The 27,456-nt window shown below is 35.7% G+C and overlaps 1 protein-coding gene across 1 annotated transcript in view; it reads right to left on the bottom strand.

The window, feature by feature from the left end:
• The window catches only part of KIAA2026 (KIAA2026 ortholog), a 55,003-nt gene that overhangs the window by 14,449 nt on the left and 13,098 nt on the right, over window positions 1-27,456 (bottom strand). Inside the window, 2 exon segments of the mRNA XM_040579448.1 lie at window positions 11,512-11,601; window positions 16,988-17,064. Coding sequence (XP_040435382.1) covers window positions 11,512-11,601; window positions 16,988-17,064 — 167 coding nt within the window.

Raw genomic sequence — 27,456 nt, 5'->3', positions numbered from 1 at the left:
TAAAATCTTGGCTTAAGTAGGAAAAAAAGTAAGAAAAAGAGTAAGATGAGCCAGATAAATATCAGCTGACCACTGAGTAAACTTGAAGTGATAACTGTATTATGCATTGAATAGCCAGATGCAAGGAAAATGTCATCAATAGCAGACTTCAAGACTTTACTGCCTTCAAAGAAGAATACATACAAGTCACTATCCTTGCTTACAAAAATGAACAAAAAAAATAACCATAAAACCCCCACCCCTGCCCCCTGAATTCCAGAGCTAGTTTTTAATAAAAATCAGTGTCCTCTGGATATAATCTCTGGAAAAATCCACATTTGCTTCCAAATAATTTTAATGCAAATATTATAGTAACATGATTTTCTTAAGAAAATGTAAATTAATTATTTCTTTGTATCTCTATTACTGATTTTTCTTACTGGGGGGGCTTAGGAATTGACGATAAAGCTGTTAGTGGAAACACACAATTTTAAGCCACGACAAGAATTTTCTTCCCTCAGAAATAGTCAGGACACATAACAAACATGAGCCAAAAGACTGAAAAAAAATAATCCTAACTTTTAAAATTTATTTTGGTTCAGTTGGTTTTCTGTGCAAACCAGAATTCTGTGCAAAAAAGATTTCTGCAAAGCCCAGATGTTACACAAATTACATGCTGTTATTCTACGATTCCTTCAATATCACAACAATAAAAAAGGACATAAAGAAAGATTCTATAACCTTAAGATACATCACTACAAAATCCAGCATTTTATTTCCTATGTAATTTTATTCTCTAACACAGTCTTGCTTTTTTTCCAGCGGGGTGTGGTGGGGTGGTGGAAAGCAAATCAAGAATTGATAATGGTATGACTTAACTCCCTACTTCAGCATTACACAGCTGCCTACTAATTTCTACAGATAATAAACCTGCCTTTACAGATGTCTGCGTTGCAAGTTCTTTTCAGTAATACTGAATAACATAATAGAGGAGAAGAGCTACAAACTGAAGCCTAGGAGTTCAGGCTGGACCTTAAAAGTATATTTGCATCAGAAACACACGGCATTAGAACAGGTTGTGCAGAGAAGCTGTTGAATTGCCATTCTTTCCTTCTGGTTTTCAGAAGGTGGCTAATCGGGTTATGGATGCTTAATGAAGCACTGACAATAGCCCTGCTTCAAGGTGGGGAGATCTTCAAATGTCCCTTTCAAGTACTGCAGAATTCCTTACAATGAAAGACAAAAACCTCTGAGTATGACCTGATGTTATGGGTTAACTAACTAATCGAATGCAACATAATGGCAGCAGAGAAGGAACTGACCACAGAGTAGCCATGACTGTTCCACTCTAAGTAGTCAAAATACAGTTCAAAAAAAATCCCACCAGGAATGGTTTAGTGAAACAGCAGGGTTACTATACAGGAATAGCTATTACAGCCCTGTAGTTCAGTCCTCTTGTCAACAAGCATCTGGAGAAATGGAGATCTGTATGCACTGCCTTCTGGAATCCAGCAGGTTTTTGTTAGTAGACATGAACTAAAATTATGCAATTACATCAACCCAAGACAGTACTTTAGATATAAAAACAAGTCTTTCTCTACCACTGAAGAGCTTGGTCTTAACAGATGTGTGAAGAAACTGTTCTTCAATTTATTTGAGCAAATTCTAAGTTTGATGACAGCCTGCATTCCTAACTGATTATTTAAATAGAAATATCCAGTACCTAACTTGGGTGTGTACTCAGTTACGTTCTTATGTGATCTGTAATTCACATTCCCAGTACAACTGCTTCTATACCTTGGATCCGACTTCTAGAATCATAGAATTATTTAGATTGGAGAAAACCTTTAACATTATCAAGTCCAATCATTAGCCCAGCCCTGCCAAGTTCACCACTAAACCACACCCCTAAGTGCTGCATCTACATGTCTTTTAAATATCCCCAGGGATAGTGACTCCACCTGAATACCTCCCTCAGCATCCTGTTCCAACACTTGACCATGCTTTCGGTGAAGAAATGTTTCCTAATATCCAATATAAACCTCCCGTGGCACAACTCGAAGACATTTCCTCTTGTCCTTCCCTTGTTACCTGGGAGGAGAGACCCACTCCCACCTGCCTACAACCTCCTTTCAGGCAGTTGTAGACAGCAGTAAGGTCTCCCCTGAGCCTCCTCCTCTCCAGGCTAAACAACCCCAGTTCCCTCAGCTGCTCCTCACAAGCCTTGTGCTCCAGACACTTCCCCAGCCCCTTGCCCTTCCCTGGACACGCTGCAGCCCCTCTACGTCCCCCCTGCAGTGAGGGGCCCAAACCTGAACACAGGGTTCGAGGTGCAGCCTCACCAGTGCCCAGTGCAGGGGGACAGTCCCTTCCCTTGCCCTGCTGGCCACACTGCTTCTGACACCAGCCAGGGTGCTGCTGGCCTCCTTGGCCACCTGGGCACCCTGCTGGCTCATGCCCAGCCGGCTGCCGACCAGCACCCCCAGGCCCTTTCCCACCAGGCCCTTTCCAGCCGCTCTGCCCCAGCCTGTAGCGCTGTGTGGGGCTGGTGTGACCCAGCTGCAGGACCCGGCACGGAGCCTTCTTGAACCTCATCCAGCTGGCCTCGGCCCATTGGTCCGGCATGTCCAGATCCCTCTGCAGAGCCTTCCTGTCTTCCTGCAGATCAACACTCCCTACCAACTTGGTGGTGTCCGCAAACTTACTGAGAGCGCACTTGATCCCCCTCATCCAGATCACTGTTAAAGATGTTAAACAGAACTTAGTTACCGTCTTGTTCCAGGTAGTTACAAACAAAATGCTATCTTTGTCTGGAAACACAATGTAAGGAATTAACAACCGTACAAAAGAGAAAAAAGTCCTAGACAGAAAACAAGTATAAAATGAGACTTTCAGCTGTGTTAACTTACAAGTGTATTTTAAAAATGCAAACACAATAAAAATAGATTTTAGTAATATGTTGAATGTTTCCATATAAACACAGAGAGACATTCAACATTTATCACTGAAAACTTACCTTTTAAAATAAGGTTTCTGACATCCAGAGCAGCCAGGAAATGCTGACTCCACTCTCCGTGATGCCTCAACATACACTATTCTGGCATACTCATCATGGAACCCCAAAGCAGACTGGAGCCAGGATATGGATATATGGGGTAAGGACTGAACTTTTTAGGGGAGGGTTTTTTTTGTTTTTAAATAAACACACACACAACCACAATATTATGCAGTTTTATAAGATTTTCTTTCATCTTTACTTTATATCCCAGGGACATAAAATAAAGAAAATTACAAATCTTATAAAACCATGCAATATTGTTAAAAAGGGGTGGTGGTGGAGGGAGACAACTTACCTTACCCTTAATAGGCCTGCTCCATTCTGCAGCGGGGTTCTGTGGTATGTGTGACATCACCAGTCTAGCGTTTTCTAGTGATGTCACACAGAGAGGGAGCTGGTGATCTCCAGCTGCTTTGGACATCAGATACCTAAAGAAAAGAGATTGATAACTTTTTCAATTCTGATGTGGATTGATATTGAACATTCTTATTAACCAATTTGTGGGCCAAAGAGTAAGATTTCAGACACTTACTTCAATGGCAGTTTTGATTGATTAAGAATGTATGATGAGATTATGTATTCATACTATACAAACTCATGTATAATCGAAAGTGTTTTCATTTTCAAAATGCTCAGAGTTATCTTCTACTTTTCAGTAAAAGTTCCTGAAAGTCAGTATCTTGTATTTTACCTTCAGCAATGTCATTCTGAATATTATAAATATCTATCAACAGCTAACCTCTGATAAGGCAGTGGAACAGGCTGCCCAGAGGAGCTCTGGCTGCCCCATCCCTGGAAGTGCTCAAGGCCAGGCTGGACGGGGCTTTGAGCAACCTCGGCCACCGGAAGATGTCCCTCCCAATGGCTGTGGGGTTGGAACTAGATGGTCTTTAAGGTCCCTTCCAACCAAACTATTCTATGATTATATGTTATTTGAAGACTGGAACTGAATATAGTCAGGAAGAATTATTTGTAGTATAATATAAAAGAAATTCACTTATGACATCTTTAATAAATTTTATCTTTAAGCATTTATCAGCAATTAATGAAAAGATATAATCTTTTATCAGCCCTCAAACTTTTTTTTAAAGACTTGAGCTTGCAATTCCATGACCTAGATATCCCATCACACCATGCTATATCCTAAAATGGTATCCCATACTTTTATTAAGCATTGCAAACAAATGAAGTAAAAAACACCAATAAATTTCTTGCTACCAAGAGTGTCTTTATCTCATAACTCATTACGATGAAATGACTTTTCATTCAGCCATTTAGTCGCATGTTCTGTGTGTTTTCCTTACACAAAATTACTACATGATCATCGTGTTGATCAATCTACCACATTTATTTTGAAGATATAAAGCACAAAAACAGGAGAAAGTTTATTATCAGCATGATCTTACTATCTTTTTGAATCTAACTCAGAAAGGTGAAATTATCCATCACTGAACTGTCACATTTTAATCTTCCTTAAAAAAGCTTCAAGATATTAAATAACCTACACATCCAGTTTCTTCATGAGTCACAGAGGTATGTAGTATCCTAAACTATTTATAAAAAAAGTTATGGTTTTTAAATTGTTCTGGATCTTACTTAACTGCCTTCCACATAGCTGAATTTTGCATCTTCTTAACTCTGGATATACATTATTTCTCTATTCTTCAGCTGAACATCTTAAACAGCTGTTTTGTAGTAACTGTGTGGGGACAGAAATACCTTCAACAACTTTTTCAAAATAATATACTAACTGAACAAAATTCAAAGCACTGTGAAGTGTTTTGAATTTACAGTAGTATCTTTATGACAAAAAGGTCCCAGATTAAATATGAGTACACATTCATATCTTTGATGTAGAATCCACACTTTCACTTTTGGAACTGTAGGAAGGTACATGATAAAAGTGGGTTAAGGAAAGGTTCTTAGCAAACATTTATTGGAGGGCTAGCCTCACAAGAAAAGGCATGAAGGATCATGGGAAACTAAGATAAAATAGTTGTGAAAAAACTAGACAATAAAGACAGAAAAAGATGATACTGGAGGAGCTAAGAAAAGCTGAAGACTGGGACAAAAAATTGGAAGTTAGCTAAATAATCAGAAGGCAGAAATAACAGAAAATAAAATGTAATTATTGTGGAGAAGATTTCAAAATTTGAAGCCTAAAATCGGCTTTATTTATTCACATTATCCAACTAAATAGCTGGCTGACAACTAAAAAGCTGTTGGATTTCCAAAAGCTCCACATGCTCAATCTCTTCTCAGAAGACACTGCATGGATGTAAATTTGTAAATTTCAGACTCAAAACTCAATGTCTTGGGCTTATATCAGTGTTTTTAAAAGATGCAGGCAAGCCAGAGAGAAGCAACGACAGGAAGTGACTTCAGTACAAATCAAGTTCTTGGGACAAAGAATGGAAAAACAGAGTATGTTAGATACATTACAGACAAAAACGCACACTAACACAGAAACTAAGCTGAAATGAAAATGTTTCAGCTGAAAGACTTCAAGCAGGTCTATTAAATTCTGTTATCCTAATTATTTATTGGAATAAGAATCTCTTCATCTGCAGTTTAAATCTGTGAACGTGCATGCAAACACAGGTTTCTCAGACTATGTGGTGACAGGAATGCCTTAATTTTTTCAAAGTAATATACTAAGTGACCAAAATCCAAAGCACTGCGAAATGGTCTGAACATACAGTAGTACTTCTATGGCAAAACTGTCATAGAGACATCTAGTTGTTTACATGGACGTTTACATAAACAGTAATACAGATGAAAACAAGTATAACTAAAAACTTGTACATGCAAAAGCCTCAAGCATGGTACACATTTTTCTCAGGAGTGGGGGAAGAGGCCAGGAGAAGAGAAGAGAGGAATGAGAAGAAGGAAGTCTACCTCCTGCAAAAAAGTGAAGATGACTGAACCCAGTAATATTAAGGTTTCCACCAGGCCCAAATGAGAAGAGACAGTGATTTTTTTCCACTTCATTGTTTGTAAAGTTGAGGTCTGATTCACTAAAATATTAGTAAAAGTCCTAATCTATTTTTGATGGCTACATCAATTCTACTGAGCGTTCTTGGGAAGTCCCTGTAGAGACTTGTCTAAAACCAGTTTCACTACTGAATGTTTTCAAACATATGGCAATATTTTCCATTTCTTTAGTGTACACAGAAGAAATATTTTATAAACTGATTCAGTAAATGAGCCATTTTGCATTATTTTTTGCCATATATTAACATTTTTTTAAGTAAAGTGTAGCAAATTAACAAAAAACCCCCCAGAAAACAGTCTCTTCTCTTAGTTTAGATACTTCCACTTTCTATGAATACATTTAAAAGCTGCCTGTTTGGAACATGAAAAAAAAGGCAGACACAGAAAATACTATGTTCCATCCCGGCACAATGTAATCCTTTGGATAGCTCAATATCCTAAAAATTGATTTATGCCTAAGGTTTTAAATATTTTTTACTTAAACCTGTGGGTTTAATTGAATCTTTAAGTGCACTTGAAAGACATTTCCGCAGTAATATGGGCTTAGAACAGGAGAAAACCTGTTTGTTTTTAGACCTCCTGACTCATCTGCTTAAAAAATATATCTACTCCCAAACACAGACAGACATTCACCTGTCTTGACAAGTATGACTGTCTAATTAAAATGTTCAGGAACAACATTAGAAGATGGCAGAACCCAAAAGCTTTATAAAGGAGGTTTTTACATTTTTATGAAGAGTGTTTTTTACAACAGAGTGTAACAGACCTCTGCAAAAAAATAAAATCTTTGATGCATTTTCTCCAAACCCTAATTAGCCATGAACTTGGATGGTGTCCTTTGACTAAGTAATTCTCCTTCTTCTCACCTTTCTCTCACTTCTCTTCCTACAGGGAGCTACCTTCTCACTCCCCAGACAGCTACACACTTACCCATCAGACTTGCAGGGAATGACTCAAATCCAATGGCACTACCAAAATAAAGTCTTACATTTCAGTAAGCAAGGAAACTTCCAATGTTTACGTTCCCTACAAGACAATCTATGCTTTAACATAATCAGGACAGGGTCTAGAATTAATTGTCCTTGTCAAAAGCCAGTTCATTTTACAATGAACATGCTCACGACAAAGTCAGCTTGCAAAATGGCATTCTGCAAAAAAGCCCAAAGTTATTTGATACAAGTATCTGAAATCCTGTCAGTTTCATACTACAAAATGGCAAGAAAGGATTTTTTCTTTTAAAAAAATCAAGTTCTGCTATGATATGCAACAGTTAAATACGTACAACTTAAATAATAATTTAATTAACAGTTTCACAGAAAAAAGTGACTTCAGATCACAAGAGAAGCTGATTATCTAAAAGGCAGTAAAAAGATTTCCATTCACCCTGCAACTCCCACTGATTTTACCTGACACAGAAGACAACAAGAAAAATAGGATTCAAAACATTAGAAACTGATAGTTGTTACCTTGTGTACCAATCGGGACAGAAGGTGCTACTTCACCATCTCTTCTCATAAAATAGATTCCATATATTAGATAGAAAACTTAGATAAACACTTCACTATCACGGTTGTCAAAATTTGTTTTTCATTTGTATCATTGCAAGTAGATTTTCAAGTGGAATTAGGCTACTTTGCATGTCTTTATCAGTTTGCTAGTTATAGGAAATTTCTCAGAGTCACGTTCAACTGAACTGCCATGCTTATATATACAGTCTAAATTTTCAGCAAACAAGGTAAAAATGCAATAAAATCTCAATAGAGTTTTTAGCCAATATGTTCTACTTCAGATTTATAATTTTCTACTGACTGCTTGCGGCTTTCCCAACATTTTACCTATGTCAGTATTACCAACTAAACAGATGCAATTTGTACTAGAATCTGTTTATTACTGTAAATTCTTTGTTTTTTCTATTCATTCCATTTTTACTCTATTTTTTAGTCACATTGCTTTAAAATGAAAGGATATCACTTCAGATGTCCTAAGGAACGTACAGAAGCTAGAAGATATTCTAGCTTAGACATTCCTTAGGAAGTCACCGCCATCTTTTTGCCAGACAGTGCACAGAGCATTAGATTCAAGTCCTTCAAGTCCCATTTCTGTACCTCCCACTTTCTGATTTCCAGTCAGGCACTCAAATAGTAGATCTGACTAACTTATTCTCTCCTCTCCCTCTAGAAATGTAGTAGATGGTAAGGAGAAGAACTATTTAGTAGCTGAAGGGATAGACTTTTCAGAGCACTCCTGTTTTTAAAATAGCATACAATTTCACCTGCCAGAAAATGGCACTTTTCCTGTCAAAAGCAGTCCCACTGCCTTTTGCCCCCAGGTGTTCATTCCTGTTCTTAGAGTGACCCCTCAAACTGTGGCAGAACACAAGCACAGATATTTGTGCAACTGCATGATAAATTGCACTAGAAAACTGCTCTGGGTTACAAACACCTCAACAACAGTAAAAAAGTCGTCAGGTTTATCACAGACTAACTCTATCACCATGCAGCTGAGCACTTTGCTACCCTCTCTCATGGGGTAGCACAGAAAATACAAGCTGTGAGTACATCTATCTGTCTATCTATATATAAAAACAAGCGTGCCAGAGACACCGGGAGTAGGAACTATTTATTTGGCAGCAGTTTTGGCTTATTCAGTCGAAAGGCTATGTGAAATTGCAGCCTTGCTTCAGAACTGTGGCTACAGTTCAGGAGCAAAGCAGTCTAGTATGTGATAACACCAAGACTGAGTTGAACTTCTGTTTAAAAAAATATTGAAGAACTATGGTCATTTTCATTTTCCTTTCTAAACAATTATGGCAAACTGGCACAAGGGAAATCTCATAATTGTTACAACAAACTCACCAGTAATCAAGCAAAAGTGCAAGATGTTTTAAATGTAAAACTATTAGTCATAGCTAATTCAAAAGACAATACAGATGTACAAAAAATACAGAACCAAACAGTGAAAATCCTTTCCAACAGGTTTATTCTTTCATTTTTCAGAAGAAACAGGTAGTAATGCCTACACTTAAAATTGCCCATGGCTTTCCATTACATAACCTTGTGCTAATTTGCTTTTAACTTGCCAAACTAAATTCTTTGGGCTAAAAATCTCTCATGTCATTTGTTGGCTCAAGCTGATGTTCTGAACAGTGTCAAATACAAACTGTCCAACTACCTACAAAAAAATTAACAGTTTACTCAAGTTAAAAGAAGTCTTACAGCTCAGCTCTTTCATTACAGCCTCCAGTACTTCCAAGTTCTGGAGAAGGATTTCCTTTTACGTACTCTAGAATAGTCTCCTAGGAAACAAAGGGCAGTTAGGAGTAAGAGAAAGGTTATGCTTTAAAGTCTTAACATAAATCAGACAGGCCCTATTTCTAATATATGTTAGTATTTAGCATAAGCTTTAAAGCTTGCCTTGAGGTTTTCTCATTAGCATGTGCTAACACCTACTAAAACTAGAATTACCAAGGAAGTTAGTCAATCTTTCAAGAAGAAAGATTCCTGTGGCTTCATCTAGGTCACTATTGCAAACAGAAATCAATAAAGTTACCCAGAAGTAGTAAGACCACCACCATCTTCGGGTCAAAACAAGAAAGTAGTCCATGAACAGCACCAAAATGAATACCATCCTATTAATGTAAGCTATCATATTAGGTCAGATTTCCATCACTAAATTAGAACAGTGTTTTTGCTTGGTAGACTAGGTACTTGAGAAAAACTGAAACAAACTTATTCTGGATGCTTCTGAAACTGCCACTGTCATTTGTGTCAGAGCTAAAGAATGAAAATCTGCATTTCCTCCAGTTTTTAAGATATCTGAAGTAATTACACAGAACATTAGACATCAAAAATGAAGTTCTAATGACTTCCCTTGCAAAATAAAACCTCATTTTAGCAAGTCAAGTTTATTGACTATTCATCTAACATTTTTTATTTGTATTTCAAGTGAATATGAAATTTCCCTGATAATTACTGCTTAAAAATCAATAGTTTACTGTCTCCTTATAACAACTTTTTCAGCAATTAGTCCTAGCATTTCTTCTTTACATAAAATTTCTATTTGATAGATCTATACAGACACACAGAAAGATCGTTCTTACCTCACAGCTTTCTGAATGCTGAATAAGTTGTATTTTAACTCCGCTCTACTGAAGTGTTTGGGTTTTTTAAGACTGTGTGATTAGAACTAAACATAGTATTCCTGCTGAAGTCATGAAACTTATTTACATAATGACATTATCAGATTTCACTCCAAAGAGCAATTATGACATATTTAGCATTTGTCTACCCTTGAAGAAGTCTTGTTGGTGTGGTTTTACTAGTAGACTAAAAAGTCTCGCCTGTATTAAGATTATTGACACGTCGACATGTACTCTCAGTTTTGGCTTTTTCTTCTATTGTTGAGCTATTGTTCTGATAACCTCTTGACAGTCTTATAAAACCAATCTGCAATTTAGCAGCTACAAAATAATTTCAAGTTAAGTCTGTTTTTATGCCTTTGGATATTTTAACAGCTATTATGCTAAGTATCTGCACTGAAATTTGTCTGAATTTCAGAGTCCTAATTTGTATTGCCTCCTTACCTACCATATCTCTCTTCCCTATTTACATAATTTAAGAATGAATTGTTTCTGTATGAAACTAAAGACATTCACAGAAATCAGCAGCCTAATTTCTCAGGTATAGAAAAAGCAACATTTTTATCATAGAAGTGCCACAGAAATGCCTATCGAAGGTTTAATAAACAAAACTGCAATAAAGAGTAAGTAATAAGAAGAGTTGGCTGTAGAAAGCCATTTCAATGAGTACCATTTATGTATTTAAAATTAATCACCGTCTTTATGAGAATCATTGCCTCCTACAAAATCCCAAACATGTTGGATTCTCTTGTCTAAGCATTACTCTTTTGAGGTTTTCAGTTGCATAGATTGAGTGATCCAGTGTACATAGGTAGAATTTGTATCTCAATCTGGTATCAAAAAGCCAGATAGCATGCTTTCCTGTACAACCTATTTGAGTAAAAATTAAGCAAAGCCAATTTTAATAACTTACTTGCAAACAAAAGGAGTTAGGAATCCTAACAAGCAACATAAGAGTCTGCTCACAAGAAGATCTGATCAGCACTGCATAGGCAGATATAAGAACTCTGTCCTGTAACTGCTTGTTGGTTAAGAGTTTGTCTTCACAGAAGAATGCTCACATATTTAACAGAAATTAACTACTCCATCTAAGGTATTAGCACTATCCATATTTTATTTTGGCAGTGAAAAGTGTTAAAACAGTTACTGAATTTACTTATTGTAAAAACATTGTGAACAGAGAACTATATACAGAAAAGATTAAGCTTACAGTCTCCAGTTATTAACCTTATGAGGCTTCATGCAGTTACTGAATAGGCATAAAAACTTCAGTTGACAGGCCTCAGCAAACAACTGGCACCGTTTTATACCCATACAAGAGAAAGCTTTTAATGTCACATACCGATTTCTTTTTAATGTCCTCCAGATCTTTGAGTTCATTCTCAATCTTTGTGATTAATTCCCTGAGTTCATCAAGATTAGTGCAAATAAGCTAAAAAACAAATGAACACAAACACTTGGTAATATGGGACTTGGAAAACGTACAATGAAATTAAATAAAACCTAAAAGCATGTGTTATTACTTAGTGCCACCATTTCATTTTTTCCTTATAGCATTTTAAAATGTAACAAAATGTCTTTTTGAAAGTAAGAAAATCTAATAAATATTTAATTCTTCAGATATAAACCACATCTCTGCCTGTAAGCTTCCATTTCAAAATGTAGGTATTTTCTTAAAACTTCTGTGAATGACAGCTACCAAATCTGTCTCAACTGTAGTAATGAATTGGAAGAGGTTTGAGTATCAAACTAGTCCTTGGTGAATTAAAGTGTACTAGCCTTGGATTATGCTGCACTTGTAACGTAATTATACTTGTTACAGCCTTGGATTATGCTGCACTTGTAACAATTATACTTGTAACAACTTCTTCCTGAATGTAACTTTATATGCTTACACAGAGTTTTCCTGAAAGACAACCTAGTCATGTCTACAGAATGTACCTACCTGTCTATGTTTTGAAAAAGTATTTTTCTTATTCCTGTCTTTCAAAAACAGCTTTTTATGTTTTTCCTTTCAAAATATGGATGCTGTTTTCTTGAAAAACAACTGACAAACAAAAGTAATCTGTGTGTTTTGGCTTACCATCATTTAGGGCAATTAAAGACTTTAATAAACTGGAAATTACTAAGCTGTTAAGTTCTTCCATATCATATGTTAAGACTTGCTTCTTTCTGAACATCCTTAGGTGGAAATACTTTCATTAATTTAAGGAAATAAAATCCAAACAGGAAAAAATCCACAAAAATGTTATCATACAACTGCTGATTTTTAATTTTTTTTCCAAATCAGTAATTCGTGACTATATATTTTTACTTCAATTACACATGCAGTTTTAGATTTATAGTGAATGTGTATTAAAAAACCATTGTTTCACTATTAAAACACAGAACTGACACTTCAGCAAAACACGTAAATTTCAGAAACCTCTAACACATACATGCCATTATTTTCATAACACTTGTGTACATTTGAGAGCATTGAGAAACTGGAGTGACTTAAACTAAAGTTCACAGGGTTTACATTTATCAAGTTTAAAATAGCAAATGAATAGGAAATTAGCACTGTCTTGCTGTAGACAATGTTTGTAAAATTAAGTTGCTAAAGTTTCATCTCTTAACCCAGAAAACAGCATTACTATGTGTAACTACTAGGTTGAACTTGCATGTCTATTCTGCCCTTGAAGAAGTTCCAAATATGTAAGATGTAAACTGGAAGCCAAATATTGGATTTGCTTTTCCCATTTGGCCTGAAATCTGTAATACTGTAGTATTAAAAAGGTACAAGTTTGTCACATCAAACCCTTGAAATAAGTAAATAAAGGCATGGATAAAGATTTTCCCTGCACAGTTATAATCCACTCCTTTGACTATATACATGACAATTCAGTTTTTAAATTTTATGACTGCTTTTTATCTTCTCCTTTGAGACACATTTAGTCCAGTGTACCATGGATCGAAGATTAAGCAGAACTACGAATCAAAGAAAGATACTGTCTTCATTAGCTATAAGCAGGTGAATTTCTTTCAAGGACTCACTTCTAAGAAGGCAAAGAGTTTGTAAGGAGAAGGATGATTTCAATGTTGTTAGTTGAATGCTATCCTGGAAATACCAACTCTATCTTTGACTCTACCATAAAAACCTCCTACATGTCATCAGACAATTCATGTGGCCAAACTTTTCACAGGTCCCAGTCCCGTCTCTCCTTTTCAGAGGAGTCACTTGAAACATAAGGATCCAATTTACAAAATTGTTAGTGTATACTAATCAAAAGTACGTCAATGTGAAAAGCAATGCCAATATGTAAAGTTAAGTTGTCTTGGGGCTGGGGGTGACAGTGAAGAGTAATCGAATCTCTAAGTCCCAATTTTCATCAGGAGAGGTGTACATTTGAGGCCAATATGTGTTTTCCAACTGCCCACTGGTAAAACAAGGAAGGTAACAGCACCTCAGCTTAGAGGATTTACTGTAAAATTTAGTTTATTATTTGAAATACTCCAATACTGTACTAAAAACCGTTATAAAAAAGGTCAAGAAGAAATTTATATTTCTTCAACCACAGCAGGATTTGAGATGAGGTACTAGAGATGCACACTGATTGGGAAGAAGCTATTTCTGAAACTTCTCTTGCTTGGTTAACATTTCCCTTCTTACAGAACGAAGCCAGCATTTTGAAGGAAAGATAAAAAGAACAGTTATGAAGTGTAATCTATTTTGTATGAACATTTTAATATGGAATCTAGCTGCTATTTCTTACGATAAGCCTAATGTTTCAGTATTCTTTTCTCATGGTTGTTAATTTGCAGAAAATCGACTTGCTAAGTTCAGCTAACACCCCTGACTTTTAAAATTGTTTTGTATGTTTTAACAGGTAAGTTAATGTGAAGGCAAAAATGAAGGTATTAATGTTACAATCTAATCATTCTGTCACATTCCGATAGCTTTCTGGTAGTTTCACATACTGGTCATGAAGAACATGCCTTCCAATCATCCATCATAAGAAAAAATCTGAAGAGAAAAAATGTTTCCTTTATAATTGATCAAAGGTAGTGAAAGAGAAGCTAGACCCTATTCTCTAGAACACAGCGTGGTGGCTTAAAGATTGATTAATGTACAAGTCATGTAATTAATTACGTACATGCCAACTACAACAAAGACGTTTTCACATCAGGCACAGTACTTACTAAATATGGGCTTATTGAATATAATGGAGGCTTCAGGTATTCAGTATTCCAGTAATTTTTCAAATTCAGTGTTCAGCTCTCCTCTTAGGATACAATCTCAGATCTTAGTAATCTCTCTAAGAACCTCACTGACTCCTCAAGGAGGAAAGACAGGAAACATCCCCTGTTTTTTTTAAGGGAAGACAGAGGGGCCAAGCTCTATTCCAGCTGGGGGCTCTTCCATCATCCATTTCTCAGAATTTATAAATGAACTATTCATGATTATAAAAATAAATCTAATCTGAGGATTATTCATAAATACAAACCTAGTGCACTCCCCCAGATCACTGATGTTCCTTCCTCACCTCCCTTAACTTCAGCCAACCTTTTAGCACAACTTTTACTCACTTCAGTGGGGTTTCATGCTTAACTTCAGGTTATCTGTATAACTGCTGTAAGTTATACTTTTATTTCTGATGAACCTGTTCTTTTATTGCTGCCTTCTCCATGTGGAAAACATCCAGACAGTCCCTTTCAATATCTGTATTTAATATAGACCATAGCTGATAAAACTGAAACTGTTAAGACACACTTAAACAGTACAGCTGAAGTTAGTCCAGTTCCTTAAAATGCATGTGTTCCTTTTTTTTCCTTAGTTATAGTACATGTATGTCTATATAGCTACATGTGTATATATGTCAGGGGAAAGGAGGAAAGACTGAGACAAAGCACTTCTTACCAAACCTAAATGTACTTAAACTGGAAAAGAAATCCAAAAAATGCACATTTAGTGTCCCTTCTGTAATGCAATATAATTGCTGTAATGTCTTTAAAACATTAGTAAGCAAAGGTGGTAATAAGCTTGGAATTCAGAATTTCTTTTAAAAGGAACTATGCAACAGCCAAATAACTCTGCATCAGTGAAGCCGTAGACTCACTTCTCAATGTTCAAGATATTAAAACCAGGACATTTCGTGTGTCTTTTTCTTTGGTATAGAGAATTTAACATGCATCTGCTTTTGTTCTGGGTTTGTTTTTTGTTTTGTTGTTTGTGTTTTTTCTTTTAAAGCAGCCTTGAGCTATGAAATTAACATAAGGCCTGAAGTCACATACAAAGGAGTGACTTTGACTGACCTATGCTTTTACTGCTTTGTCCATGACATTCGAACTATGATAGAGAGCAGCAAATCTCTCCAGTGTGTGTGTGTATATATATATATCTAAAAATGGTAATATTCTTATGATTATACCCTCCCTGGCACACTCACAGGGCCTCTATACACTCAAGCTGTCTTACCAAATACTTAAAAAATATGCTCTCACCTTCAAACAGTTGTATAATTTCATTATGTGTCCATGTATGTGGAGAAGGGTATCTTGAAGAATACTTTACTAGGCTCTAAAAGTCTTAGCAGTATTCCAAATATCAATGTTCTAATATTTGCAAATACTCTTAACAGTTATACCAGTCCTGCCTGTCCTCTTGAAAAAGACAGGTTAAATTATTAAAAACTTCCCTAATAAGATTAAACTGCTCATACTTATCAGTCTTATCTTCGCCTAAAACAAATACAAAGACAAGCTTTGACCAAAAGAGCCAGAATTATTTTGTTAAGTTTTAATTAACATTTCACCTAGGTAATGTGATAATGTTTAGTTTTACACTTAGGTAAGAAGTTGGGCTAAGCATTAATGTTTTAGACTACTGAAATGCAATGGTTTAATGCTGTAAAAAAATATTTCTAACCTAACCATGTACTTTCATGGCATGCAGGTAATGTGCTGGGAAAAATTTTTAATGTTACCTGTTTTTTGGAGCCGCTAGGAAACATTTCAGTAACTACCATTAGAATACAAAAGTCAGTGTACACTCAAATATCTCTATATTGGCTGTTACTACCCAATTTTATCACCAGATATCCTACTAGCTCCACCTGAAACACATCATCATCATAGAATAAATTGATTCTATGTGAACGTTTTACAGAACAGTCATGCTTTAATGTGGGTCTACTGCTCAGGATAGCAGATTGCTTTCTGAAAAAGAATATTAATTTACAGCCAAATGAGAACTTCAAGCCAAGCAGTCATGCATAAATTGTGACTTAGAACTGAAGTACTGTAACTATTACAATATCATAAAACCACCTTACCACAATTAGTACTGTTTGCTTAGTGCTCCCTGGTCTAAAGGTCACATGCAGACAAGGGGTAAAAGCTGCAAGCAAGACGAACCCAGCAGTCTACAAATTTTTTGCAAGTCCTTCTATACATCAAGCTAGATTTCAATTCAAGGATCAGTGTCACACCACATACAAAACCCAAGTAATTTTATACAAGAATACTATATCTACCTGAAAAAAAATCCATTAACAACTTTAGTTTTTACAGGTTTTGTCCTGTAACAGATTTATCTGGGATCTTTAACAATACTGTGAAACAGTGTGTAAGAAGCACATAATAAAAAATGCTAGAACATTCTCTACCAAGAAAAGGTGAAATGCACTCCTAAAAGCACTATTAGATTAAACCTTGTGAACTAGACGAAGGAAATTCAACTTCGATTAGGATATCCAAGGTCTCTATCAGAAACTAAATGACTTATTTTATAGACATTCAGATTTCAAGTGTTTAAAGCAAAACTTAAAATAATTTACCTGAAACTCTGGTATGGTAGACTTTGTGACACCTTTCCTCTTCTTTGTGATTGCTTTTTTAGATACCGATTTTTTTCCTTGTAAGATTAAAAGAGAAAAGCTTTATAAGGCTGTTTGTTGTACTTCATTAATAAAACCAAATTACATATAGACTTGAAAGTTAAACTATAACTAACGGATTACAGTAAGTCACATAAACATGATGAATCAGAACTAGACTCAGCAAAAGCAAACATTAAACAATTCTCTGTGCAGGGCAATTGGGGAGGAAAGAAAGAAAAAAAAAAGAGAAAATAATAAACCCACTATGATGCCCATAATATACCACCTAAAAATGTAAGTCATAAAAGAAACATTGACGCCACCGTTCTGAAAGGAGTGAAATCCACAATCTGCCACAAACTTAAGAAAAATAGCATCTTACCTGCAAGATTTTTTTCTCTGACACTGTAAAGTGAACCACACATTATGGCCTGGGATCTCTGTATCTTGCAATAAAAAATACCCGCAAAGCATCACTAATATCTAGAAATCTCTAAGTTACCAATTAAATCAGATTGCTTTCTTCTAAAATGTTAGGCTTTGCTACAGCCAGGAAAAACAGATCAGCAAACACCTTCCTATGATGCCCCTCACAGTCAACTGTGCTATGTAAGAACATGGATGTAACTAAAAACCTCCTTGAAGCTAAGGCAAGTACTTTACTGCCTATAGTATCAGGGTTCAAAATCACATACATTTCTCAAATGAAGTAGCTGTATCACCAAGCCATATATGCAAGATAATGGTGTTTCTTATATAGTTATTTCTACATTCACATGGTAAAATGAAACAATCTCACCTTTGCCCTATTCAGGCAGACCAAAACCATCACTCTAAGATTATTGCCGTGCTCACATTTATGAGTCCTAAACAATAATTAAAAACCTTTAAAAAAAAAATCATACGAAAGTATGTGGCATTTGTTGTCAAATAGAATCATTACAGGCACTTGGCAATAACACAAACACAGGTAGATTTGGTATTTAAATTAATGAAACTATTCGCAGGAATTGCATTTAATTTTTCCTAATAGATGCTTGCTTGTGTGTGCAAATACATATGTACATATACATAAACCCACTCATAGGTGCCTAGGCACCTATGTTTTTAGTTTATTACACTACCTTATTTTCAATTTATTACACTGTGAGCTTCCTGAACATCTTACCTGAATCTGAAATAAAACACGCTTAAGAGACAGGGCACAGGGCTCAAAGGATCTAGATTTGAAACATCACATAAAACCAAATCATATAAAAATCAATAAATCAAGATAGATTCGAAAGTCCACATACTGAATAAATAACAGAATTTAAAGAGCCCTCAACTACCAAAACAAAACATAGATTTTACGCTACAGAACAAATGCTAAAACACAGAAGCAAGGTTATTAGAACAATAACTCAGTTTTGACAATGGGCAAAAATGTCAGCATTTGTTATGTATTTTATGAATCCAATTACACTGAAAACATAATTGCTACTACTGAGAACTGTGTTGTCCATTTAATGAACTAAAGCAGACAAGTAATGTAAGATTTCTTGACTAACTGACTCAAAAAGAAGTATGGTCATATGGTGGTTCCTTGTTATAATCCTGTAAAAGAACATTACCTGGCAAGAAATGAAGGGATAAACACATGGGGCAGCTAGACTTGTCTTGCTTCTTTACAAAAAGAAAGACTTGAATGTGATTAAGCTGAAAAATCTTCATTTTACTTGAATACTTTCAACACACTTTTCAGCAAATAATTACTTGAAAATTTTCAGCACCAGGTGCTGTATGATGTAGTATACTTCAAAAAAATAACAGTTAACAGAAATATACTCTTTTTTTTTCCACCAGTTATTTCCTATTGAAAAAAGCTGGGGGTGGGGGATTTGTTAGGAAGAATTACAGTTAATTACCAAAAAAATAAAGTTAATAGTTCTTCCTTCACTGCAGCATCTGAAAAGCATGCAATAGGGAAGATATGGGGTAACAGACAGAACAAGAATTAAAAAACCCACACTGACTAGGAGCACAAGACAAATGAGCCTTACCTTCTGTGTAACCAAATCAAGGGAAAACCATTTTTGAAAATAGAGTATGACATATGGGTTATCATAAAGCACACCTACTGGAATATATGTACCGTAAGACTTGCACAAGTCCCAGGCTGACATCGGCCATGAACTAAGAATGTATCTCTACAGAGCAGCACCACAGACTCTTTCCCACATTGTGACTACACACACTAGATATCCTTTGGTGCAGGCACATATCACATACCAAAAAAACCCAGAAAACACTATAGATATTTGCACAATGGGAGAGAATTAATATATACAGCAAGCCAACTTTGGCAAACTCATCTTTTACCTTAGAAATGTCATTATAAAATAATCACACTGAAATTCAAAAGAAGCTATAGGAATAATACTGATAAACTTTTTAAAAAAGTTATCTCTGGTTTTCCAAAAACCATCTTCTTGTTTGTCAAGTTTTAAAAGAAAAAAAATTATTCAATAATTTTTCAAGGAAAAACATCCCCAAAATGATAAAGGAAAACTTATTTATTATTCCTGAGACAATGTAGCTGCACCTGCGTCCAGTTTCCAAATTAGCTTTAGTACCTAAACATACTCCAATTCATTTACCTTTAAGCTGAAAAATCTTTGGATAAGATTAACCAAGGATCAGATTTCCACAATAAAAAAAAAAAAAATCAAGATCTCTTAGTTTAGATTCTCAGACCACAAACTGACACATTCAGCAAAACCAACAGCAATGGTAGGGGATGCCAGCCTCTACCACCTCCCTGCTACTGGCTCTGTCTTATGTAGCATAACCATGCAAACATGTCAGTCATGCCACCACAGAGCAGCCAGCTTCAACTGCCAGGCTGAGGTGGGCATAGATTCTGTATGGAGCATAAAAATCTCTAAGGGATTGAACAGGCATCAACTGTGAGTGGCAACTTCTCAAACCACTCCAACAGAGCTTCTCTGCCCATAAGCAAAGAGGCTATTTAAAATGGTTTAAATTACTTCAGCAGATAAAGTAACATCTCTGACAGTAGCTAGACACATTTTGAATCACAGCACACTGTACTTTTCAAAGCATTCTCAATATATAAATATATTTAATTCCTCACTAAAAGTAAACAGAAAAACACACTTTAATGAAGAAAAAAAATTTCTAACAAAGAAGCTCATATGATTATCTCTTCAGGTCACCTATTCCAATCCAACATACCCTTGCTTGCTTCCCACCTCTTGGTTCCCAGCTTCTACTAGCCATACTTCATAAAACACCTGATTAACAGCTCTACACTTAGACAAAATAACAATTTCAGTACAAAAATTTTCAAAGAGGGAAGGATGCACAGTGGCTCAATAGAAAGATTTCCATCTTTAGAGGTCTTCAAGTCGACCTGATCTGGTATTTGTGACGATCCTGGTACAAACAAGGATTCAGACTAGGTGACTTCCAGATGTTCCTTCCAACGAGCTTTTCTATGGCTCTGACTCTTGAGAAGACTGCCATGCACAGCATACATATATTAGTAACAGACACATAGGAAATCAGTAACTTTTGTCCAATCAATTTCTTTATGCTTCTCCCTAATCATGTAAGAAAGGAAGGAGAAAAACATTCCCCACCAAAACAAATTAAGTTTTCCAAACTAAAACAAGAAGTCCAAAGAAAATAATGACCTTGAAATAGCTGAAGAAGCCTTATCCTTCAATGGCTGCAACAACATAAAAACTGTTTTTAGCCCCATCTTGAGATGCTAACAGTAGCCCCCCTATTCTGCCACAGCTACAACACTAAATTGGTTTTTGCAGAGTAGAGAAATACTTGGACAAGTATTGATAAATGTTTTATAAATAAATATGGAATTATTCTTATTCCTGTTTCCACTATAGGGTAATACTTGTAATAAAGATTGAAATTATACTTCTTTTTGATATAAAGTTCAATTTCAGATATAGTCAATCCTTCTTTGGGAGAGAGAAAAAAAAAAAAAGAAAGAAGACCTTTATTCCTCCTTGCCAGAATTATAAAATAACATTACTGAATAGAAAACAAAGCTAGTTTGTATTCAAATATATACATATCAAATTTATATTTAAAAAAACCAAACAACCACAACAAAACCACAAACTCCAAAACCAAACTACTCTGCTGCAAATGGAACTGTTCCAAAGCTAGAAAATGTCAGCCTACATTATTCCTGTGTAACCTTACATTCACCCACTAATCTGACTTCACCGTGCCACAATTATTAATTATGTCTCCACACTGCATTTTCCAAGAGGCTCCATCCACATCTTGGGTTTCAGTTCAGAGGGAAAGAGAGTACAAGACATCTTCTGTTGGACAGAAGTCGTAACTATCAGCTCTTTTCCCCTCCCATGCTGCAGAAGAGGATCAGTTACACCACCTCCAGTATTGACAGAGAGCTAAGCCATTCCTGAGATTAGGCAGTGGACAACTACAGACACACAAGGCAAGAGCCCTTCCACGTTCAGTGGACAATACCAGGAGTGTGCAGCAAATAGAGTCCTTCTCATTCTGTACCAGAGAATAAAGGGGAAATATATAATCACTTTAATCTTCCCAAGAAATCTTATCCTAAATTAGACTACAGTTCAGTTATTTGTGGATATAGAACAAAGCTCTTTATTGATCTGAGGTAGGATTACTCTGCAATAGCATGTTACCAACCTATACCTACAGCTGGTAGCATTGGAGCCCAAAAGCTCAATTTGCCTGTTTCCTGACTTTACTTGCTGAAACAAAACACTTTAATATCAGATTGAAAAAAGAACACTGTCAAAATGCATACAATCTGCAGTAAAGGACAGTGCAGTTGTCTAACATTTTAGCCATCATTCCATTGTTTTTTCTGAATAAAAAACAAACTCCACCTTGCAGCAGGAATGGAGTAAAATACAGGTTTTCCACAGTAAACTTATTTGAGCAACACCTTACTTATCTGCCAAAAAAGCTGAAAACTGTGTTAGGCAGACACAAGTATCTTTAACCTGGATACTGCCCTGTCCACCCAGACAGCGTTTGGCTCTTAATGGATGATGAGGATAGAAACCTATATAGTGAGTATTAGCATAAGCCAGTAACAGGGGTTAATGAAAGCACTAATGTGAATATGAAACATGCCATTTGGACAACAGCTGATTTCAAAGTAAGTGAATGTCGTATTGGAAAGCGCTGAAATATCTGTACTATTTAAATAGTGTATGCCAGGTTTCATGTATGACTTAGTCTCAGAGTAAAGACTACTTTATGCAACAAACCTAAACTAAACCAAAATAAATGAGTAAAATAATTCAAAGATGAAAAATTTTTACATTACTGTGTTTTAATTTTTAGTTCTATAATAATGGTGATTACAATTTGTGGAGTGGAAGAAATAATGACTCCCTTGAATTAATACTGTTTTGATTTATCATCAGTTCAAATTTCAATTCCAAGAGATTGGATTATTTTATACCTTTGACTGGTAGTTAAGAGCAGGTTTTTATCTATTTTCCTTCTACATATTTTTAATTTGTTAAACAAACTCATTGCTGAAAGTAAAAACCAAATCCAGATCTACAGATCTTTCATGCTTGTTCCTTTGAAATCACACCACTGCTGAAACACTTCTGTTGTAAGATTCACTGGCAACCAACATTGTAATAGTCAACAGCCCCTTAGCCAGCTCTGAGAAAATTCTTAGATGTTATTTAAGTTCAGTAAGCCCAGAAGTTATCTGGCTGCCATAGGTTTTCTTTCAAGCAAAACCAAATTCCACAGATGTTATTACTGAATAGATGTGCAGGCAATTAACAAGGTAACATAAACTTGGACACAAGTTATGAGCATCCAAAAAACCCACTAGGGATATATGATGCAACTAAAACAGAAACCACCTCAAGCCATCTGAGGTGCAGTAGGGGGAATAAATAAATGATGTTTCAGATCTCTTCTAGTCCTATTTTAGAGGCATAGAAATGTAGACAAAATACTAAGCCATAGAAATGCTCCTGACATTTGTAAATTACCTCAGGAAGGACAATAAAACCCATTTATAAGTTATCATAATATAAATCATTTTGACTTGAGAACAGGAACATTTTTACAACATTTTATGGACTATGATATTTGAGTCCTTGTGGCTTCTGGAAGAACAAAAGTAATGTCAACCCATGCTTCAAATTATAAAGTGGCAACACAGACCAATTTAAATATAAAAATTTTAATAATTTTTATTAAAAATGCATTTTTACTGCATATGCAGCAGAGCCTTATTCCTCCAGATGGGGAAATGGATGTTTTTGACATCAAACACTAACTCAGTAATGTTTGCAGGGTAAGATAAAGTTAGCCCCCTCCAAGAATTCCTGTTTTCTTGTTACATTCTAGCAGCAACTCTGCTGTTCTCAAATAGAAAAACCGGCCCCATATTTTCTTGTTCACAGACTTGTAAGACATGTTTCATGCCTTTCAAAGATTTGGCAACTGCTGGGCATGTCCTGTTTTCTCTTTATTTTCCTAATCTACCTTGCTCCAAACAGCTCCCCTTTTAGAAAAATACAATGTGCAATAATCTGGAAAATGAAGCATTACTATAGACTTTGAAGCTTCCGCACTTACACTACTTCCACACATAGCATATGCTTTTATACAGTCAAAACAGCAAAGCAGATAATGCTGATGTACAGAACTACAGAACAATGCAACCTAAGCCAGTAAAACCTCAGTGGTACCTGTTACCAAAGATACTGACACTGCAGCGTATTGCATTGAGTACATTGTTACAACTTGGTAGAATACCTCATCTACTGTTTTCAGTGTGGTTAACAGGCCTGTTCCAGATCCAGAGGCTGGACAACAGTAGAAGGAAGTTTTTGCAAGTCTGAAGACAAAAGTGAAGACTAAACTCCCAAAGACAGTACACAAGACACTACAAATCTACACTGCCAGGCTGTTGAATTCAGTTCTTCACATTCAGGCAATGCTTGATGTCATACACAAAGTGTAGTGGTACTCTAAAGAAATAAAATATACCGTGAAATAGACTTCAAGCAGGTGCACTGCTATGAATCTTTCAGAGCACAAGTACAGGGTATAGAATTTACATTGAGGTTCTTCTAAAGGTGTGTGCTATGCTGGTGTTTTCTACACCAATTGGAATAAAAGAGATTCAACTTACAGTTACTTCAACCTCTGCTTCAGGCACATCAGAGGTACTTCAAGCAGCCTCTGGTCCCTCCTATTTTCTCAACCCTACAGATGTTCTGAATTTCATCCAATCCCCAACTGAAACAATTCTCATGCTTTTGTAGTGTGCCTTGCACTATAACCCTCATTGTACCCCACAATTCACTTCAGCACAGCCATCTATCTTAGTCCAGATCCAGACAAGCCTATCACTATTGTCACAGTCCAATTCAAGGATTTATAGCCTCATTTATTTAACTCCAGTCGTAAAAATATAACATTTTAAATGTACAGAACTACTGATTCTGTCTTTCCATTATATTTGGTACTACTCTGTCAATAACATTGACACAGAACACTCCCACAGTAATAACCATCACCTTGTTTCAAAAGACACAGATTCAATGAAGTGGTTACGTCATCCTTTTCATAACTTGCAAGAAAACCTTGTAACTACAGCAATGCTCATGACATCGCTGTGCTCTCCAGTAAGTTTTGCTCACAATACTTACTGGAAGTTTTCAGCTAAAAAAGCCCAGCACAACCAGTCTATAGTCATATGCAGTATCTTTTCAGTACCACAGCTACAGCAAACCAGGAACATGCAAATCACCAACAGAAATATGAACTATGACTCAGTTACATTTAGCTGCCTCAGAGAATCAACAGTGGTGGAAAAAAATCACCTTGTTAAAATATAAGGAAAGGTACTCACTTTTACATTCCTGATGCTCTCTTCTACCTCTTGTACTTTTAAAGAACTTTGTAAAGAGTGGTTATGGCTATGATCAGATTTAAATCAAGTGTTTTTGTGAATTCAGAACAAGTTTTACCAAATCTTTCTCTATTTTACACCGTAAGGGTATCTTTAAACACAAGATTTTGGAAGAACTTTGAGAAATACTACTTAGCCTTAAACATTACAAAACATCACAAAACCATAAAGCATTACCATGAATTCAACCCAATCCTATCCATCTCAGCCTAACAGCCACAGGACTACCAGACACTTGACAACCATAAGAAAAAGGATCTTGTAATAGGAAAGTTTTCTCCAGTGAGGTCAAAATCTGAAGTGATGAAGTTGTCAGAATAAGAAAGGAAATGCCTCAACATACTAAGAGGTAAAGTACAAGAGAGTATCAAAAGAAATAGGACCCTTCATACCATGTAGAGGACAATGAGATGAGATGCAGATAAGAAAATGTTTTATGCCCTCCACCTGAATGGCAACAAACACACCATCTGAGTGCAACTTCAAGTATCAGATCCAGCAGATCAGTTAGTCAGAAACACGGGAAAAGTAAAAGTGGAGAAGAGAAACTTCCATCATTTCTCATTGAATAGACACACAGGAAGTCTCTGCATGCACTCAGGGTTGCAAAACTGAGCAAATACCAGAGAAATGTGTGACATAAAACCTTTTGTTAATCTTTTCAGGATTCCCACCTGCACTGACACATTTCCTCCCTGTCTGAAACTGACAGGGAGTAATACTGTGTTCTCTGATTATGAAAATATGTATAATTAAAACCTAAGTTCAGATGATCAATGGCATCTGGTCAACAGTCACAGATACTCTTAACAAAACTGTATACTGATTATTTTCTGTATTAAATTACCTCTGGTAACGTTAAGCTCCTTACAACAATATGGAGTTGGAAAAACAGAGGTATATGGCATTCTATTGCTGAGTTTATTATTCAGTCAAGTAAAACCACATATTAAAACTGAAGAACTGTTTTAACTCCCACATTTTTAGTAGTATGGAACACTAGTTTGTTTTATAACAAGCTTCTGAAACATATTTGGGTCCTAAAACGCATTCTAATAAAGGATGATAATTGAATAAATAACCTCCATTATATTCCTGTATCTCATAATCAACATTAGATGAGCTTTGGTATTATGATGCTACAAAACCCAAACCTTTTTTAGAGTTTCACAAAACAAAAGAAACATTGCAAAAAATGGAGATCACATAATAGCTATACAGGTCAATATATGTAAGGTAACTGAGATAATGAAGAGCCAGGGATTGCTGTTTTCACTTAGCATCCATGCACATATGCGAGATACAAAGAGGAAACTGACTGAAGTAACATCCTCCCTTGATTCCAATTCTATTAATGAGCCTAATTTCCAATCTGTCAATTAAAAGACAGGAATTTTGAACAGAAAGAACTGCTTTTAGTTATTGCAATTAAGCATATTACAGTAAGCACTACAGTTTCCAGTAACAGTGCAGGATTTAGTCTGGATTCTACTCAAGACCACAAATTCTTCAACGTTACAGACTAAAAATTAGAAATTGAAAATGAGAATTTTCACTGAGATTATTTTCTGAGATATTCAGTGAGAATATCTATAATATCTATAATATGATAGAATATATTTTATTATAAATACAATCATTCTGTGATAGCTGTTCATGACTCATTTCTTTTTTAAATAAAAGTTTAAACTCACATGCCAGTATTTACAGTTCTTCCAACAGCACTTCTCTTTTTATCTTTAAACACTGGTGGTTCGATCTTGCCACACAAGCCCAACACAAAAACAAAACATAATTTTTAACTATTAAAAAGTCCTGCTAACACGCTATTAAGTATATCAAGTATCAAGATGGAGGCAAACAGGCAGCTTTTTTTAACTTTTGTTATTTTTCTGACACATATAAGAAAAGCAGTTACCACAGTAAACATCATCTCTATCAATTACCTTCAAAATCTACTTTCAAATATTGCCAGTCTGTTTCACTAACAGGGGTTGTCTTTCAAAACAATTACCTATTAAAAAATGACACATGCTGTTCCAGGAGCATTGATTAATTCATAGAAAGTGTATTTTTAAGCATGAGTTGTAAAATGAGGGTTACAATGAAGATGGGGACCTACGTTAAATACTTTCACAGAAAAATAAAGCACAGTTGGTCCCAAGTTTTCCCCCCCCGTTAGTTCTGTAACTTAAAGCCCTCTTATTTGTAATTTTGCTTAGTCATTTTGTTGTTGTTTGGTTTGTAAGAAGAATGAAAACAGTGATACATTTGAAGACCGAACAGTCACAAAAGTGAATGTAAAATACATCACTTTCTGAATACTACATATATGAACTTCAACTGTAACTCTTCAAATTTATGTTTAGATGTAGGCATTGAAATCTTTTTGGAGGGAGGGGTTTGTGAACTACATGGTAAGACAGTTCTTTGGGTATTC

This window comes from Falco naumanni, chromosome Z (genome assembly GCF_017639655.2).
Source record: "Falco naumanni isolate bFalNau1 chromosome Z, bFalNau1.pat, whole genome shotgun sequence".
NCBI classification, from domain to species: domain Eukaryota; kingdom Metazoa; phylum Chordata; class Aves; order Falconiformes; family Falconidae; genus Falco; species Falco naumanni.
Note: the sequence above shows the minus strand (reverse complement) of the source record. Positions and strands in the feature narration are given on the sequence as shown.